General features: G+C 49.8%; 1 protein-coding gene across 1 annotated transcript in view; it reads right to left on the bottom strand.

Moving 5' to 3' along the window:
- Nucleotides 1-3,680, bottom strand: part of CRHR1 (corticotropin releasing hormone receptor 1) — a 29,072-nt gene extending 25,392 nt beyond the window's left edge. Inside the window, exon 1 of the mRNA XM_071450778.1 lies at nucleotides 3,370-3,680. Within this exon, the coding sequence (XP_071306879.1) occupies nucleotides 3,370-3,411 (42 nt within the window). The 5' untranslated portion in view covers nucleotides 3,412-3,680. The remainder of the gene's footprint in view (nucleotides 1-3,369) is intronic.
- Between the last annotated feature and the right edge of the window lie 13,543 nt (nucleotides 3,681-17,223).

Below are 17,223 nucleotides of genomic sequence, written 5' to 3'. Positions count from 1 at the left end.
TTTTGGGGACAGGTGAAAAAATGACTAATGGCATTTGGGTGCTGGAAACTAAAGGCATCATCAAGCTGGGGAAGGGCATGCAATCCATGCAGCTCCTATGGGATCTGGATTTGCAGGGGAAAAGGCTGCTGAGGAAGATTGGAGTGATGGACACAAGCAGGGGGAGGGCTGTTTTTCTAAAGCAATTTTATTAAACTGTCCTGCAGATTGTACATGTGGAACTCCTGTGCATTGACAGATATTTTCAGTTTGGGATTGGATGTTTTTCCCTCCAGCTCTGTCCCAAAACCCTCATCTTGACTGCTCCAAACCCCCTCCTTCACCCATCACCTTTTTAGGGTTGAACATCCACAATTAAATTCCCCATGATTTTTTTTTCTGGTTTATTCACATTCACAGCTCAGGAAAGCTTGGCCACACCAAAGCTGCATCTGCCACTGCTTTTCCAGGGTGGATAGTGCAGATTTCAGGGTGGAAGAGGGACTGTGATCTGCAAAATACCAACACACTTTGCCCTTGGCCATTGGAATGGAGGCAACTGCTGCTAGGAGGGTGACTGTAGATAAAGCAGAGAAGGAGGGTCTCTTCATAGTTCAGAATACAGTTAGGGAAAAAAGGAAAACAACAGATGGGCCCTGGGTATGTTATTCCATCTTCAGAAAGAGCCACCCTCTCCTGAGTGACAGCTCTGAGGTGTCGGACAATGGCTCCTGGGCTCCGCTTTGTAGGGAGCTCCGTGGTTTGGGGGTTGATTTGTGCTTTCTTTGGGTTCAAAAACTGTTCTCACAGACAAAGCCATGGATGCAGCCTCTCTAAACACTGCAGACTCAATTGCAGCTTGAGCTTGTCACTCACAGTGAACTTCTAGGCTAACCCTGTGCAGGATTTCGGGTGAGCAGAGCTGGATTTCAGGGCAGGGTTGAGCTGGTGATGCAGGATATTCTGATTGTATTCCTCCTATACATTCTATGGTGACAGTGCAGCTATTCTGGGAACAGGCTGTGCCTTTTCCATTCACTTCTTTGCTGGAGATGCGAAACCACAGGGATGATTTCATACACACTGAATCAACTTCAGCTTTTAAGGAAAGCGAGGACTGGAAGAGATCCCCGGGGTCAGCACATCCTGCAACTGCAGCTCTGCATCTTATGCAAGGATTTGAGTATGGAAGGGGCAGGGGCTGCTTTTTGGGCTTAGTGCTGCTGGAGGTGGTTAAGTGAGAGGAGAGGGGAAACTATCCCACCCTCATCATCAATCCCTGATTTTTCATAAAATGCTTTTGCAGTTTTATAAGCCCCAGAAATGTAATTGGCTCCTGACAGAACTGCAGGTGGACTGGTTTATTTTTAATCACTTTTTTAGTTTGTTTTAATGACTTGCAGGGTGCCAGGGAGCACTTGGCAGCAAGTTTGGCTGCCTGTCTCCTAGTTTGTCTGTCCGACCTACTGAGGCATGTCTATTCAGTAAAGCAACATGAGCAAACCCATGCTAAAGTGGAGGTGCAAGCCAGGTGCATGGGGAACACCTAAACTGTGCCAAGCCAGTATCTGCAGGGGAGGTTTGTCCCTGCTGAGCTCTGGGTTGGAGCTGGGCTGCTGCAGGTCTCTGCACTCACAGGCAGGATGCTGCTGCATTCAGGTATAGCTGTTTGCAGGGATGCACTCACAGCTGGAGTTTCATGGTCCTTTAGCCCATGCTGTCCCCAGGAGAGGGTTGGGACTGTTCTGGAAAAGTATCTGAGTTTTGAATGCGTGTATTTATAAGGAAAAATAGACAGCTTGCCTGCAAAGGGGGGGATGGTTGTAGATTGGCTGTTTCTTTTTGAAGCCAGCTGGGAGAGGCTTCTCTTTGTCTGGTCTGGTTTTTGTGACCTCCCCCAACTCCTGGTCGCAGCCCCAGCACAGGAGTGGTCTTGTCTCAAACTCTGGAAGATTTGTGAGGACTTGTTGCTCCACCTTCACAAGGAGAATATCCTTGGGGAACACCTGGGGATGGCAGGAGAGTCCCCTGAGCCCTACGGAGCTTTGACAGAGGATGGGAGCTGTGTCCCACACCTTTGGGCTTCTTTTGGACCACTTTTTGCTGACTGAGGTTATTAGGAGCTGTCATGCTCTCATGGCTGTACCCACCAGGACATGACCGTACTGCACTGGGTCTGTGCTGTCTCCACAGACTGGCCAAGAAGGACCTGGGCTGGGGGAAAAGATCCTGCCCTGTCTCGTCTTTATTTCTTACATCAGAGCCAAACAAAACCTGAACTAGGGAATGTAACAGCAAAAGAGCTCCCATAAATCCTATCAATCAGGCTTAGTGGGTTGCAGCAATAAGAGAGAGCAGCTGCTCAGAAGAAGAGTTTTTAGAAGCAACACCAACTAGGCAGGGGGTATCCTGGTGCACATCAGCTCTTCTCATCATTTAGTGAGAACTTTCCTGCCCAGAGGTGCAGCTGATGTGTGAGGTGCACAGTGGAGTGCATGGCCCACAGGGTACGAGCTATAGTGGTGCCATTGGGGAGGGCTCTCCCTCCACTTTACCTCCTGTTTTAACTCTGAAGTCCCAGCTGGGCCACTGAGACACCATTCTGCAGCCAGCCAGGCAGATTTGGTCTTTTACCCCTCCCTGACACAGAGGTTTTATCAAAAAACTGATAATTTTGTTTAACTGCCACTATAAGCTTGTTCAAATAAAATTCAAGATTTCACTGGAAACCCCTTCATCTCGTTTGTCCAGAGTTTGGGATTTAAACAAGCTTTGGGCTGTTTCCCCCCTTGGTGAGCCCTCAAGGAGGAGGAATATTGCTCCTGACAAAGCATTTGCATATTGTGCAGAGCTGCAAAATTAGCAGTGGCTACAGTTCCACAGCGAGCAAATTAGAGAGAAAGTCTTGTGCTTTGCAGGTGCAGGGTGGTACAGGAGAGGGTTCCTTAGAAAATTAATTATGGGAGGTACAGCTGGACTCTGTATTTGCATTGTCGACATCCATCACACCCCCAGAGTCGCCACCTCCTCCCAGCAGCCTGGGAAACTGGTGGCAGCTGGTTTCACTGGGAGGTGCAAGGCTGGGAGTTACTGGGAGCCCTGGGCTGAGCTCAGGAGGACCTGGCTGCAATTTTCCCCCCTTTAAATGATCCTTTCACTCACTTCAGCCCCCCTCCCCGATAGTTTCTGAGCATCACGAGCTCTTGCCAAGCCCCAGTACCTCGACTGGAGGAATTCTCCCGAGGGCCCTTTGTGTTGCGGTTTCTCTTTTTACTTTTCCCTTCAAAGAAATTGAAGTCACTGCGGAGAACGCGGGCGATGCACGGCGCAGGGGTGATGGGGAGGGGGCAGAAGGGCCCTTATGGGAGAAGAGGACTTAAAGCATCTTACCTGCAGAAGGAGGAGGAGGGCAGGACGTAGGCTGGGCACCATCCTCAGCTGCCCCTGCGCCCAGCTCCCCGGGGCATGGCTGGCAGCGTCCCCGCTCCTGCTGGGCTGCTTCTGCCGTCGGGGAGAGAATCCTCTGAGCTTGCAGCGAAGGAGCCTGGCGGGTCCCCGCGGGGCTGCGCAGAGGCTGCGGGTCCTTCTGCGTCCCGGTCCTGCCGTTTACAACCTCCCCGGAGCCGGTGCTCCGGCTGCCCACCTTCCAGCTCGCCTGGCGATGGGCTACATCCCTCCTCACCAGCCTCCCACTCCCCCTTCTCTCCCTCCTCCTTTCCCTCCTCCCCTTTTCCTTTCTCCACCTCCCTGGTGCCTTCCAACTCGATTTGATTTTTCCCCCTTTCTCCTTCCCTCCCTCAGCATCCTCAGCAGCAGAAACTTCCCACCAGCCCAGGGACCGCCCTCCCGGCTCTCCCTGGAGGGGGTTTCTCCTCTCCACCCCTCTCAGTCCCATCGTGCAGACGCTGTGGGGTCTCTCCTGCGGAGCCTGGGGGCTTCCCTTGTGTCTGCAAAGGGTTTGGGGCTGCAGTGTGCCGGGGATGAGGATGGGTGGGTGTTACGTATTTGGGGATCTCGCTCCAGGGCTGTGTCAGAGGAACTGGGACAAGTTTCCCAGTTTCCCCCAGGTTTCCCCCGTCAGCCTTTGCAGCCCCTTTGCAAAACGGATGTTGAACTCGAAGGGAGGGCAGAGCCCCTTTTCTCTTCCACAGGGATGGGGTGGAAGGGGTTTCAGCTCTGCCTTGTGAGGGAGATGCTCCCGAGGGAAGGACGGGGATGTGGGGCAGGTGGATGCAGGTCTTTCACACAGCGGGGCTGTGCGGGGGTGTTTGATCACAAGGGCGGGCCCGGAGGAGCTAGGGGTGCTGCTGGCACCGCGCTCTGTCCCGTAGGCTGGGAGGGGCAGAGGTGATGGGGCAGGAGCAGGGGCGGCTTGAACTGGTAGAGAAAGGGGAGGACAAATGTCCTGGGGAGGGTGAGGGACAGTGGTGTGGGATAGCCTGGATGATGCTCCTGAGGTCTTGGATAATGACATTTCCCTTCTCCCCTAGCATAACCCTCAGGCTTTAAAGGGTCTCCTGTCATACCTCTGTGTCTCAGCTCCTGCAGTCCCCTGGCAGCTGTCCCGTGGGGAGGGATTCCACACACCCCTGTCTCTTAGGGTTGCCATGGTCAGGATTGGGTCCATCCCTGAGTTGGATGAATTTCTGACTGGGTTAAACCTGCTCTCCCATGCCAGGGCAGTCTCAGAGCATGCCTTCTGTACTCACTGAGGTTTGGGGGGTGCCCCAGCTGTGGGTGCTGTGCCTCTCCTGGGAGTGAGCCAAGCTCCATCAGCCTGAGGTGAGCTGGAGCAGACAGCCAGACAACACACTGTACTTCTTTCCTTGAGGAAATAAGGATCAATGAGGTGTACTGCTGGGAGGGGGGATGCTGGAAAACATTGCCATGGGACCACCATCCAGGGGTGTGGTATTTCCCTTAGCTGCTGATGGTTCATCCACCACCAGCCTCTCACAGGGTGCTGGATCATGCTCTCAGCTGCAGCCTCTGCCTCTGGGAATGGCTGCAGACCACAGCACATTGCAGATGGATCAATAGGAGGGCAGTGTCCCTTGATGAATTCACAGCCACAGCCTCCATCCATCTTCACTGAGCTGCTCTTTGTCTCTGGAGCACCTGAGAGGGCAGGAGGGGATCAAGGTCCTCCCTGAGCTGCAGGACCAAGGCACAAGGACTGGCCAGGGCTGTGCCCCACTATGTGGGGGGCCCCAAAGGGTAAATGTTTCCAGCCCAGTAACTAAGGGGAATAAACAACACAGACATAAATCTTCTGGCATTAGCTGGGTTAAATTAATTATGTCATTGCTTTGGCAAAGAAATCTGAAAATATATAAAGCTCTGGTAAATTCAGGAAACTTTTTGTTTCTGAGGTCTCATAGCATCTCTCCTGTGACAAGTATGGGATGAGACAGGCTCCATAGCCACCTTTGAATTACCTCTCACTTCAATAAGCCCATGGAAAACGCAGAATTTTCTCAAAATGGCTTGAGAAAGCTTGCTCCCAATAACTTTGAGCATCCTGGATTCAGCTGAGTGCATCATAGGATCATGGAATGGTTTGAATTAGAAGATCATGTAGTCCCAAACCCCTGCCATAGAACAGCTTCTACCATCGGCAGGTCTAGGGCACAGCTCCTGGTCACAAAACACACTCTGTTTTTGGGGGCTGCTCAGGGCTTTGTGCACCCAGGGGACAGAAGGAACCTTGCAATGGGAAGCACCAGAGACCTCATTCCCACACCAAGACCAAGGAATGTCTTTCACCATATCAGGCTGCCCATGGCCACCAAGTGGGACATGTGAGATGGCCATGCTCTGCTCGGGTGTCCTAAGTGTGAGGTGATGCAGGGAAGGCAGAAGTGAACACTAAGTATTTTTAGTTAAGGAATTGGTTGCCAGGGACATGAAGATAATTCCTTCCCCATATATCAGGGAAAAGTCTGCAGTGCTGTTTGAAGCACCTAATTGAGGGGATTTATAGTAAAATGCAACTTGTCAGTTGTGGCAAAGGAAAAATAGAACAGTCCCTGAGACATGGAAATCAGTCCATTCGTCATGGTTAATCTCAAACTTCTCGGTGCGGCGCAGAGACAAACGTGGGACATGGGTATTAGGGATGGAGACAATGAAGAGAAATATCAGCTCTCCAGGAAGGAGGGAGGGAAAAGGTTTAGTCTGACTTATCTGCCTTTGGTAAATTATTATTATTTTATGTAACTACATGTGGTTTGATGGTCCTGTGTCTAAGCAGCTCCATGACAGCTGCACTTAGGGGCTGTTTGTGGGACTTACACAGCCTCTGCCCTGCTGCTACTGTGTCCCTGCAGCCAACCCTCCCCTGGCTTGGGAAAGCTCCATGTGTCCCTCCTGCACTATAGGGATGAGACTGGTCTGTGCACTGAAAGGGTGCAGGGAAATGCATCCCTGCTTCTCACATAGAGCATTGGTAGCAGGGCTTTGCTTCCAGCTGGGACATCTGTAGGAGAAAATAATCCTCAGTGTCCTGGACATTTAGGTCAGGTTGGTGGAAGGGTGAGGTTTGGCTTTTCAGCTGAAATCCCAGCTGAGATCAGCAGTGTGCCTCGATTTCCTCACCTGTGTGTTGGGACTGTTTCTTTCCCAGGAGTGGAGCTGGGAATGCTCCGGGTGCTGTTCGGGGGAGGACAGGCTGTCAGCACGTGGGGCTGTGTTAGCAGCTGCAGGCTGAGAAAAAATCCGACCCAACACATTAAGTTTCTCCCAGGAGACTTGTTTTTTGTCCTGCTTTTAAAATTAGTTTCCAGGTTTTCTCTCCTGTGTCCTTTTCCCTCCTCCTGGACCTGCAATGAGGGGAACACACCCTCAAACTCTGCTTGACAAAAGAAAGTGGCTGCTGGGACTGGGTTTCCCTCATTCCTGCTCACCACATAGTATAATCATGCCTCAAATGTGGCTATCCCTGTTGTATTGGACCACTCTATCACCTGTTTCACCCCTGCAAATCTCACAGCTGCTCTGAGATGAAGAGCAGGAAAGCTGAAGCCACAGCCTCACTGATAACATTGCAGGGAAGGAAACCAAAGATTGCTACCAACCTCATTTAGTATTACCTTAGAGCTGTGCTGGCAGGTTTTCTTGGTCTTGAAGGCCTTACAAAATGCTTGGGTGGCCTTTGATGGACAAACTTCAGACCCCTGTTTGTCCCATCAAACTCTGCTGGAGATGCAGAAGTTGTCCATGCGGGAAGACAAATTAGCATCCTGCTGGGAGAAGGAAAGCTCAGACACATGGAGCTGGCTTCACTCTGAATTATTGCTCCATGCAGCAAGTGACTGATTCCTTCATTTACAGACAATTCCCTCCTGCCATTTCTTCTTCCCACACTGTGTGCATTGATAGGAGATCCCACATTTACAAAAACATGGCAACTGCAAACTAAAACAAGCAAACTCAAGGAAACCCACAAAGATCTGGGATCTAACTGAATTTCTCATTTGCTTCCCAAGTTTCTCAAAAGCATTTGCCATGTTTTTCAAATTGCTTTTGGCAGGATGTGTCAATTTTGAATAGAACAGAAACACAAAAGCTTTTGTTCTTCAGCTAATTAAACCTCAAGGCAGAATGCTAAACTGATCATAATAAAAGTCATAATTATTATTTTTCTCATTCAAAGCAAAGTCAACTGAAATTTCCCAATCAGCAGTTGGCATTTCCCATCAAACAGATCACAGTGGTTTGTGGTTGGGAAAAACTCCATGGTTTTGTTCTGGAAACTGATCCCACCAAAGCACCAGCGGAAAGTGGCTCTGTCTTCACACACTGTGTGACAGAGAGATGCACAGCCCTGTCAGCTTTGAGCCTCTTTGTGGCTGTGTCTGGCAGCACAGGGACCCATCACGATTCTGCTGCACTGGCTGTTGTTGTACAGATGTATGTGAGTTCCATGGATGTACAAGGATGTACAGAGGCTCTTGCATGGATCATGGAATCATAAGATTGGAAAATACCTCCCAGACCACGGAGTCCAACCTGTGCCCCATCCTCACCTTGTTACCAAGCCCAGAGCACTGAGTACCATGTCCTGTTGTTCCTTGGACACCTCCAGGGATAGGGACTCCCAACCTCCCTGGGCAGTCCCTTGCAATGCCTAATAGCTCTTTTCATGAGGAAATTCCTCCTGATGTCAAACCTGAACCTCCCCTAGCGGAGCTTGAGGCCATTTTCTCTTATCCTGTCTCTTGTTCCCTGGGAGAAGAGCCTGATCCCACCAGCTGCCCCCTCCTGTCAGATTTATGGAGAGCCAGAAGCTCCCCCTGAGCCTCCTTTTGTCCAGGCTGAGCCCTCCCTCTGTCCCACAGAGGAATGGGCATCTCCAGAGTGTTGCACTCACACCTTTTGGCATAACCCCACAGCATCATGGACATGGACATGGCATGGATGGTTAAAATGTGCTGCAGAGATTGTGGCAGGGATTGTGATGTCCTCAGAAATACCTCCCCACTCCTCAGGTCTGCAAATGCCCATCAAGGCAGGAAAGGTTCTGGATGTCTTTCAAATCTGGTTATTTATTCCCTGTATGTTTGATGAAATATTAATCTCCTCATCTCCAAAAGGCAATCAAATAAAACTGAGATGAGATGACGCACAGGGCCTCAACACAGACAACAAAAAGCAGCAAAATAAAAATGAGATAAAATTCCAAATGCAATGTATAATTCTATAAAAGACATCTCTGCACTGGTACAAAGGGCAGAGATGAAGTGACCTGGTGTCCTCAGGACTTGGCAGGCCAAGCAGGACCATGCAGGGAAGGGGATGAAGAGGACTTGGATCAGGCAATTGCTCAGGTTGGTCTGACGCTTTTCTGTGAGAGCTGTTGGTGGGATTTCTTTGAAGGTTTCACCTTCCTTCTCTTGTGCATTAATTAGAGGGTGGGTTGGTGCCAAGGCACCAGCCAGCTGGAGCCATTGTGCTGGGAATGGAGGGAAGGCAGAGGTGTGTTGGAGGTGGTGGTGGCTGGCACCGGGAGCAGCCGTTCAGTGTGATGGAGAGTGGCAGCTTGCTGGGAATGGAACTCCAGAGGGGGAGGTCTCTCTGCAGAGCTCCTACAAGGCCCCAGTTCCATCTGCTTTCATGGTGATGCAGCCTCAAACTGGACTCAGCCACTGTCTGAGGAGAGACGCTGCTCTGTCTTCCTGAAACGGCCCTTGGTAAACATTCACTGCTGCTGTGGATGGTGCTGGTACTAAAGGGATTGCACACATAGCCAAAAAGAGTCTGGCAAAGTCTTGTTCACTTTGTGACCTCTCAGTCCATTTTCTTTATGTGTTTGGGTCACATCTTCTCTGTACAATAATCTCACAGATAATCTCCTGACATTTGATGAGGCCAAAAGCTTTCCACGATCTCTGTTTCTCTGGCTGTTACCAGTGTGCAGGTGATGTGGGAAGTGGTGTGAGTACCTTGTTTAATAGTTGTAGTCATAAAATAATTTGGTCACATAGGTAAAAATCCTCTTTCAAATGTTTTTCTCCAGGCACATGTTAACTGTGATCCTGTAGGGCCTCAGTGCTTCAGCTGGGGACAAAGGCCAGTCATTTTTTTAGGATGTCTTTGGGTTTGTCCTCTTGTTCTATAAAGTCCCTCAGTCTATGAAAAGCCCAGAGATTATTAATATATATATAATGCTTTATCCCAGAGAGTTTAAGGTTTTAGCAGTTTGCTAACTGTATTCCTCATGCATATTTTACTCCATCATTGCTCAGTCAGGACTTTTCCTTCTTTAGGAATAATTAACCACTGAATAAGGGCCAGCCAATGGGCTGCAGTTTATTACAGGGGAAAGAGGAAATCACAAAACTGCTCTGCTGAAAGGAATCTATTTCACCTTTCCTTTTATCTCCTTGGCTGTGTTGTGGTGGCACCGTGTGTGAATGGGAAGTTTGTGCATGGCAGCTCAGGGTCCCTGCAGGCATAGGGAGCATTGCTGGGGCACTGCATGGGTCACTGCTGTGGAGCAGCCAGGAGCAGGGCACAGCTGCCCACAGAGCAGGGCAGGTCCCTTTTGGGATGTAGAAGAAAAAATGAGAAAAGATGAGGGGAGGGGAGGGGAGGGGAGGAGAAAAATCTTGCTTTTCCTCCTTTCCTATCTCACTGAACAGCAGCACCTCCCTCTTGCCAATCCCTCCTCCTTGCTGCCTGACTCCTCCAATTCCCCTGTGTAGGTCCCAAGCTGTCTGGGATGGGAAGCCAGAGGCATCTCCCACATCCAGGCTTCTGTTTGACCTCAGGCTACCAGGGAATTCCTGCTGGCAGAAAGGATTTTCAGTAGACTCCATGCATGCTGATGCAGGGCTGCAGGAAGGCCTGATTTCCCAGTTATTCAGGGCCAGCTCCAGACTGTGTGAGGTCACTAGTCCCTGCCATGACTGGGATGTGCACTGGGCAAGGAAAATCCTCACCATATCCCAGCCACCTGGCATTAGCTGTGCTGACCTGGGAGATGGAACACCATCCCAGAACCTCCAGCACTACAATTCCATCTGCCAGCAGAGCCCTCTCGGCTGCACTGACAGATTGCTGCAGCTCATTCTTCCCTCCCATCCATCTCCCCTGGTTTTTCCTGCCTGCTGCAGAGCTGACAGGCTCCAGGGTTTTGGGACCCTGGAGCAGAGCTGGGATATGCAGCTTCAGCCTCAGCATCTAATTCAATCCTACTATCAATCTTGCTGCTTGTGTTTTGCCAATTATCCAGAAAGACAGCTCAGAAAGCAGCCCCACAGAAAATGGCAGGGTTACACCTTCCAGGCAGGAAGGGAAGGGGAAGCAGCTGGAGTCACCTCTGTTCCTGTGCCAGAGGAAGGTGCATTGGCAGCACTTTTACCTGGGAGCAGATGAAAGCCACAGTCAGCTCTGCCAGGCTCAGTCTGTCAGCCCAGCCCAGGAGCTTTCCAACACAGCCACATCCACTCCAGAGCAGGGACATGGCCTCATGGTTCTTTTCCTACTTGGATTTTGTTGCTATAAAAGGATGACTCAACACAGCTAAAGCCTCCACATTCCAATTAACTCCAGAATAAGCATCTAAATTAATTAATTTGACAAGATTTGGCTCCAGCTTGGCACATCAGTGCTCTGGTCTGCCCAGAGCTGCCTCTGGCTGGAGGGTGTGCTCAGCAAAGGCACTGAGCAAAATTTGTCCTCCTAAGGCTGAGTGAGATGCTTGCCTTTGAAAGCTTGGCTGCTGCTATGAGAAGTGTCCTGTGAGCGTGAATTCCTCCCACATAGGAAGGAACTGGCTCTATTTGCTTTCTTGGCATGGAGGTTTACTCTGGGTTTACTCTGAGTCCCAAAATACTGGTCTGTGTTCACGCTCCAGCTCCTGACCCTGCAGGAATGGTCACTGTCCATTCACAAAGGAAAGCTGGGAAATAAAGGCCCAAAATGACCCAAAGACACCCAACTTAAGAGGCAAAAAATCCCAAAGTGCATTTTTTTTTTCTTTTAGTAAATCACATGGAAATTTAGGCTTTCTAATAACTGGGGCCTTCTAGTCAGTGGGGGTGGTGCATTGAGCATCAGGTGAGAGGCTCCCCTGGAGCTAAAGGTGCCAAAACAGGTTGAGTGAGGCACAAAAATGGCCTTTGAGAATTTCTGGTCCAGGAGATATTTTCCTTTGTACTTCCAAGGGCAGATCACAGGAGCTATGGCTGCTTCATGGGAAGCTGTCACTTCTGCCACCCTCAAAACCTCACAAATATTTCCTTCCAGGAAGCCACAGGGAGCAACTCAGTTCTTATAGAGTGCCTGGAGCATTCCAGAGGCTTGTCAGCTGATAAAAGGCCTTTAAGCTAAAATTAGCTGTGTGGCCCAGGCAGGGGAGCAGGTGGGGAGGCAGCTCAGGCTGGGAGTGCAGTGGCTGCTCAGGACACTCACCAGAGTCTCCAGGAAGGTTACTTGTGGTTCTCCTCCATTCCTGGGGTTACTAGTGCTGGCTTAGCTTTCCCACAGCTAATCCCAGACAGACAATGCCAGCTCTGATAACATCACCTACTCAGCACCTTGTACAGGTTCAGGATTGAGTGAATTGTGGCTTTGCCAAGAGGTCAGGTCAGGGTGTCCTCTACAAGTTCATTTTGCTCTCTGCACCAGAAGGATGAGAGGATGAGCATAAAAGCCACTCTGGGCTGCTGGGGTTTAAATGGGAGCCTACTCCACCCTCTGAGCGATGCTCTAAGGTCCTGGTGTCCTCAGATGCTGGGTAAAGGATCTAAAATATGCCTTAGCAAAGGAAAATTTCTTGAAATAGGAGGACTGTGTCCTTGTCCTTGGACGAATTATGTCAGAATGGCTTCCACCAGGGCCGAATCCTCAGCTCCTCCCTGTGAAGGAGGTCAGGACAAAACGAGTCTCCAATCTGTCAGTGTCTCCAGGCACAGAGCAGAGGTTTATTATCCCATGGTACAAGTACAGGGAACGTGTGTCCTGCACTCCCAGCACACAGAGCAGCAAGGGCAGCAGAAGTGATGATTTATGTCATGCTGCCAACATGCTGAGCCAGCGCTGGATTCTGCTGCATGCCCAGGGCACTGAACTGCCTCCCCAGCTGAATCCTGTGTGTGCTCGAGGGGCAGAGAACATCCTGCTCTCTGGTGAAGGGAGGTGGGTCAGGGAACTGCTTCTCTGAAGCACCTCCATCCCTCCTCACACGGGGAAGAGGACAAATTCCAGAGTTATTTGTAAGGCTCTGCAGTCTAATCACACAGTCACAGAATGGTTTTGGGTTGGAAGGGACCTTCAAAGGTCATCTCATCCAACCCCCATGCTCAGAGGATGAACCATGACACCCTGTTAGCCAGGGATCAGCAGCACTTGGCTTCAGTGGTGGGAAAAAGGGTTCTGTGCATCTTGATTGTGATCAGCCCTTCTTCCCCATGGTGTCATCAGATCCGGGTGCTGCTCTGGTCCCTTCAAGTTGCTTTTATTTCATGGGAATCTCCATAAGCACTTGATTGTGCCTAAGTTTTACTCTCCCATGAGCTTTCTAGGACTGCAGCTTCTGTCATGGACTGGGAAGGGAAACCCTGCTGACGCAGACCAGGGTTTGACTGTGGGATTCTGGGCAATGGCTCAACCAGTTTCCATCCCTAAATCCATGTCTGGAAGCTAAAATCATCCTGTTTCCCAATAGCAGGACTAGCCCAGAGCCTGGATCTCCCCCATGCCACACCCAGGGGAGTCTCTGCTGTGCTTGTGCTGCTGTGCTGAGAGGGGAGCCTAAGCCACCAAAGCAATCATGGGGAAAGGAGGTTGTGTGATTAACCTCATTATTCCAGCCAAAGAACCTGGAGCAGCCCCAGACAGCCTAATAGCTGCTCTGTGGATATTACCCAGCCCATCCATCTTCCATGTAATCACCGGGCTGTAGGCATGAGACAGACTGATCTATGGATATCTGCTGCCATTTAACCAGCCTAGAACTGGGAATATCTAACACAAAATGATTTGGGGGCTGGAAAACACCATTCAACAGCAAAGGAAATGGGTTCACAGTGGAAAGGGCCTAAAGGCATCCTGGTACTGAGCATGGGAGGGGTTTCTAAAGACACTGATATATTTTGTATAGTGAAATGACATATTTTACCTTTTCATTTCAGTTCATTTTGTTTTAACTTTTATATTTCTTTGTGGGGAAAGGTTGCAGTTTTTCACTATGGAGGTGTCCTCACTGGGGCTGGTCACCTTAAACTCCTTCTTCCCATCACAAACAAGACATCTGTGAGATCAGATAAATCAAACCCTCAGTGAGCTGTAGACAGAAGAAGGAAGAAAGTTATCAGATATAGGGGGAAAAAAATCGGCTCAAGGAATGGGCCAAAAGCAGAGTGAAGGACTGGCTGGGCTGTGAGAAAACTCTGCTGTGAAAGTCAGAATTATTTTCTGGATAAGACATATAAAAATTTCCTAAAACCTTCCTGAAAAATAAGATCTAATTGAGCTGATGGAAGGGAATTATCCAGACATACTCTGCTAATGTATTGTGACAAGGTCCCCGCTGCAATGTGTTAAGCTCCCACTTAAAAGCAGCGGACAGAGAGAGCGTGAATGAGTGAAAGCTGGAGTGTGATTCCTGTGCTCAGCTGTGACACCAGGACACCTCGGACAGGGGCAAAAGCCACCAGAGACACTGGCACTGATCCATGGCAGGAGATAGCCTGGCTGTGTCAACAAATACTTCGGATTATCATTGGCTCCGAAATTGGGGGTGGTTGGTAGTGTTGGGTTTCCAGCTTTGCTGCTTCAATCAGAAGCACTGGAGATTAAGAAAACCAGCCAGGGATCAAACCCTGGGATCAAATGCTGGGGAGCTACAGCACATCCCTGGACTCTTCAGTATTACCTGGAGGTCAATAAATCTCAGTCAGATCCTACCAGCAAAAAAGGTGATCTTAAAGAAGTAACTTGATGCCTTTGTTGCTCTCTGCCCATATCTCAGTATGTAGGAACTCATTTCTCCATTTCTGCTGTTTCAATACCAGCTTTTCCCTGGGGGATTCTGGTGTTGGTACCTTTTCTCCAGCAGCAGGAGAAAAGAGTCTTACCCATGTGAACTGGGAAGCAGCAGCTTTTGTTCCACAGTGATTTGCAGAGGTTTTCTGACTGTGAGGGTCTGCAGGACCATGGAGTGTTTGCAGGGAAGATGCAACCAGCAGGTCATTGGGACCAACAGACCGAGGAGGGGGCATCCTTCATCCACCGGGACTGGCTGGTTTTGGATGAAATTGAGACATGGACAACACACCAGAGGGCCCAAGGAATCACAGAATCAATTATGCTGGAAGAGACCACAGTGGGTCACCTGGTTCAGCTCAAGCAAATTCAGAGCATGTGGCACAGGATTGGCACAGAGGATTCTGGAATGTCTCTGGTGAGGGAGATTCCACACCCTCCCTGGGTGACTTGTTCTAGCCTGTGGTCACCCACACAGCAAAGTTCTTCCTCAAGTTCAGGGTCAATGACTTTAGTTCGTGGCTGAAGGCAGTTCTACACTAGACAAAGAGTATCTGAAATGCAGAGTCTGAGCCACCTCCTCAAAGCAGAGCTGGACACAGCTGAGTGTGTCCCCTCCTCCCCCCAACATTGCAGAGCAGGTGAGGATGGGACAGGTGCCTAACAGGTACTTCCATCAAAATCCACAGCTGACTTTTCCAGTGTCCACTGCACACAGTGGCTCTGGATGTCTCACTGCAAACCAGCCAACACCACTGGATGCCAAACACTGTGCTGATGGTGATGGGGGGAGCTTCCACTCATAGGGCTGTCCCCCAGGGTAGGCTGGGACAGAGATCCTTCTCCCTTGCAAGCAGAGTGGAGACTTGTGAGGTGAGGGTCCATAGTGATGCAGAGTCCCCAGGCAGGTGCATAAGGAGAGCTGCTTTACTCCAAAAACTCGGTCTATTTAAGCCAATAGTCAGTTATCAGCTACATACTTTTAAATTGTAACAAACATAATTCAACCAGCCACCATGCACCCCGATGAGAACACGTGATGGTTATGTAACATACTTTTCCATCCTGGTTTCAGCTGAGTCTCATTCCCATAGTCCTTTTTTACTTAGCTGAAGTAACAAGCCTGAACCATGATTTTACAAGGCCTCTCTTTTATAAAACCTTACTTATCAGTAACAGAAGCCCCTTTGCCTCAGCCAGGCTGCTGGTGATTTCCTTCCTGGTAGAGGGAATTGCCAGAGGCGGAGATCAAATCCAAAGGATCAGATGAGAGCAGTGCTGGAGGAACAGGTGGGGTGCCAGGTCCAAACCAGAGCAGAGCCCTGCAGCTGGGACCAGCTGTAACAAATGCTCTGCTCCACAGGAAGCTGCCTGCAGTACCTTTGCTGCATTAGAAAGTGCATTTCTGCCCTTAATTAACTTGAGAAAAGCACTCCCTGCCAGAGACAAGAGGCGGTCCCGGGAGGAGGCTCATAAGTGCCATCACTCATGCCCTGGCCACAGCTGCAGAGTATTCAGCCAAGCAACTCCTGATGGCCAAACCTGTGTGTCCAAGCAGCCCCCACACGCTTCCTTTCCAATGCTCTGCCTTGTCATCTCCGAAAGGATGCAAGGGTCAGCTGAATGACATAGATAACCAAATTTCCATCCCCCTGAGTTCTCCCCTTCGCCTGCCCTTGCTCACCCTCCTGCACCCTCCTCTTGCTCTTAGCTCCATGGTCATCTGCCGTGGATCTGGGTAGATGCCAACACTTCTTTCTTTCCTTGACTCTCCCAGCTGACGTTGGACATCAAAAGTCTTGCAGATGCCTTTTGTAGAATGGATAAATACTCATTCTATGTCTTCCAGACAGACACTTTGCAATGATTCTACAGCCTCAGTGGAATCAGCACAATTTTCTGCAGATTTCCAAGCTGAGTGCCAGTCAAATACAGGAATGTTCTGCCTTCTAATTCTTCCAAAGTATCACACTGAAGTCAGAACTGTGACTCCTTCCCATGGGAATCTATTAAGTCCTAATATTATGAGCAATGTTCATTTAATAATGTTCCTACTTACTCAATATGCCATGAGTGTGGGAAGGGCGATGATCCAGCACAACTCCTAGGTTAGTGCCCCAGAAATTTAGGAGTATATTGGATTTTCTTTTTTCTGCATGTGCCCTGTGCTGTGAGAGCAGCACTGCATGAGGGTGCCACAAGGGGGGTGGAGAAAGAAGCCATAAGCTTTATCAGAGAAGTTGTAATTGAAATTAAATTGCATTTGATGTATAATGCTTAGCAATTCCAGAGTGAATGTGAGACAGGTAAAGTGATAGTGCTCATGTGAAATGCCTTGTTCAATCACTTCTCCACATTATTAAAGTTATTTGGAAGCATCACTCCTTGCCATTGGCATGGTCTTGCCTAATCCAGGAAATGTGAACTCTGAATATGTCATTCATGGCCCAAAAAGCTGAGAGGGTGGGAAGTGCTTTGCTCTCTGAAGTGTGTGGTACATCCAGGGTTGCCCTGTACAGACTGCAGAATGACAGGCTGGAGAGCAGCTCTGGGAAAGGGACCTGGGGCTCCAGTCAATGGCAAGGTCATTGAGTCAGCAGTGCCCTCGAGCCAGGAGGGAAATCCATGTCCTGGGAGGCATGAGGGAGGCCAGGACAGGGAGGGGATTGTCCTGCTCTGCTCTGGGCTGTGGGGGCCCCACCTTGAGTGCTAGGGGAAGTTTTGGGCACAACAATGTAAGAAAGATCTAAAACA

Source organism: Agelaius tricolor, unplaced genomic scaffold (assembly GCF_023055355.1).
Source record: "Agelaius tricolor isolate 1412-34295 unplaced genomic scaffold, bAgeTri1.0.p SCAF_31, whole genome shotgun sequence".
NCBI classification, from domain to species: Eukaryota; Metazoa; Chordata; class Aves; order Passeriformes; family Icteridae; genus Agelaius; species Agelaius tricolor.
The sequence above is the reverse complement of the archived record's forward strand: the minus strand, read 5'-3'. Positions and strand labels throughout refer to the sequence as shown.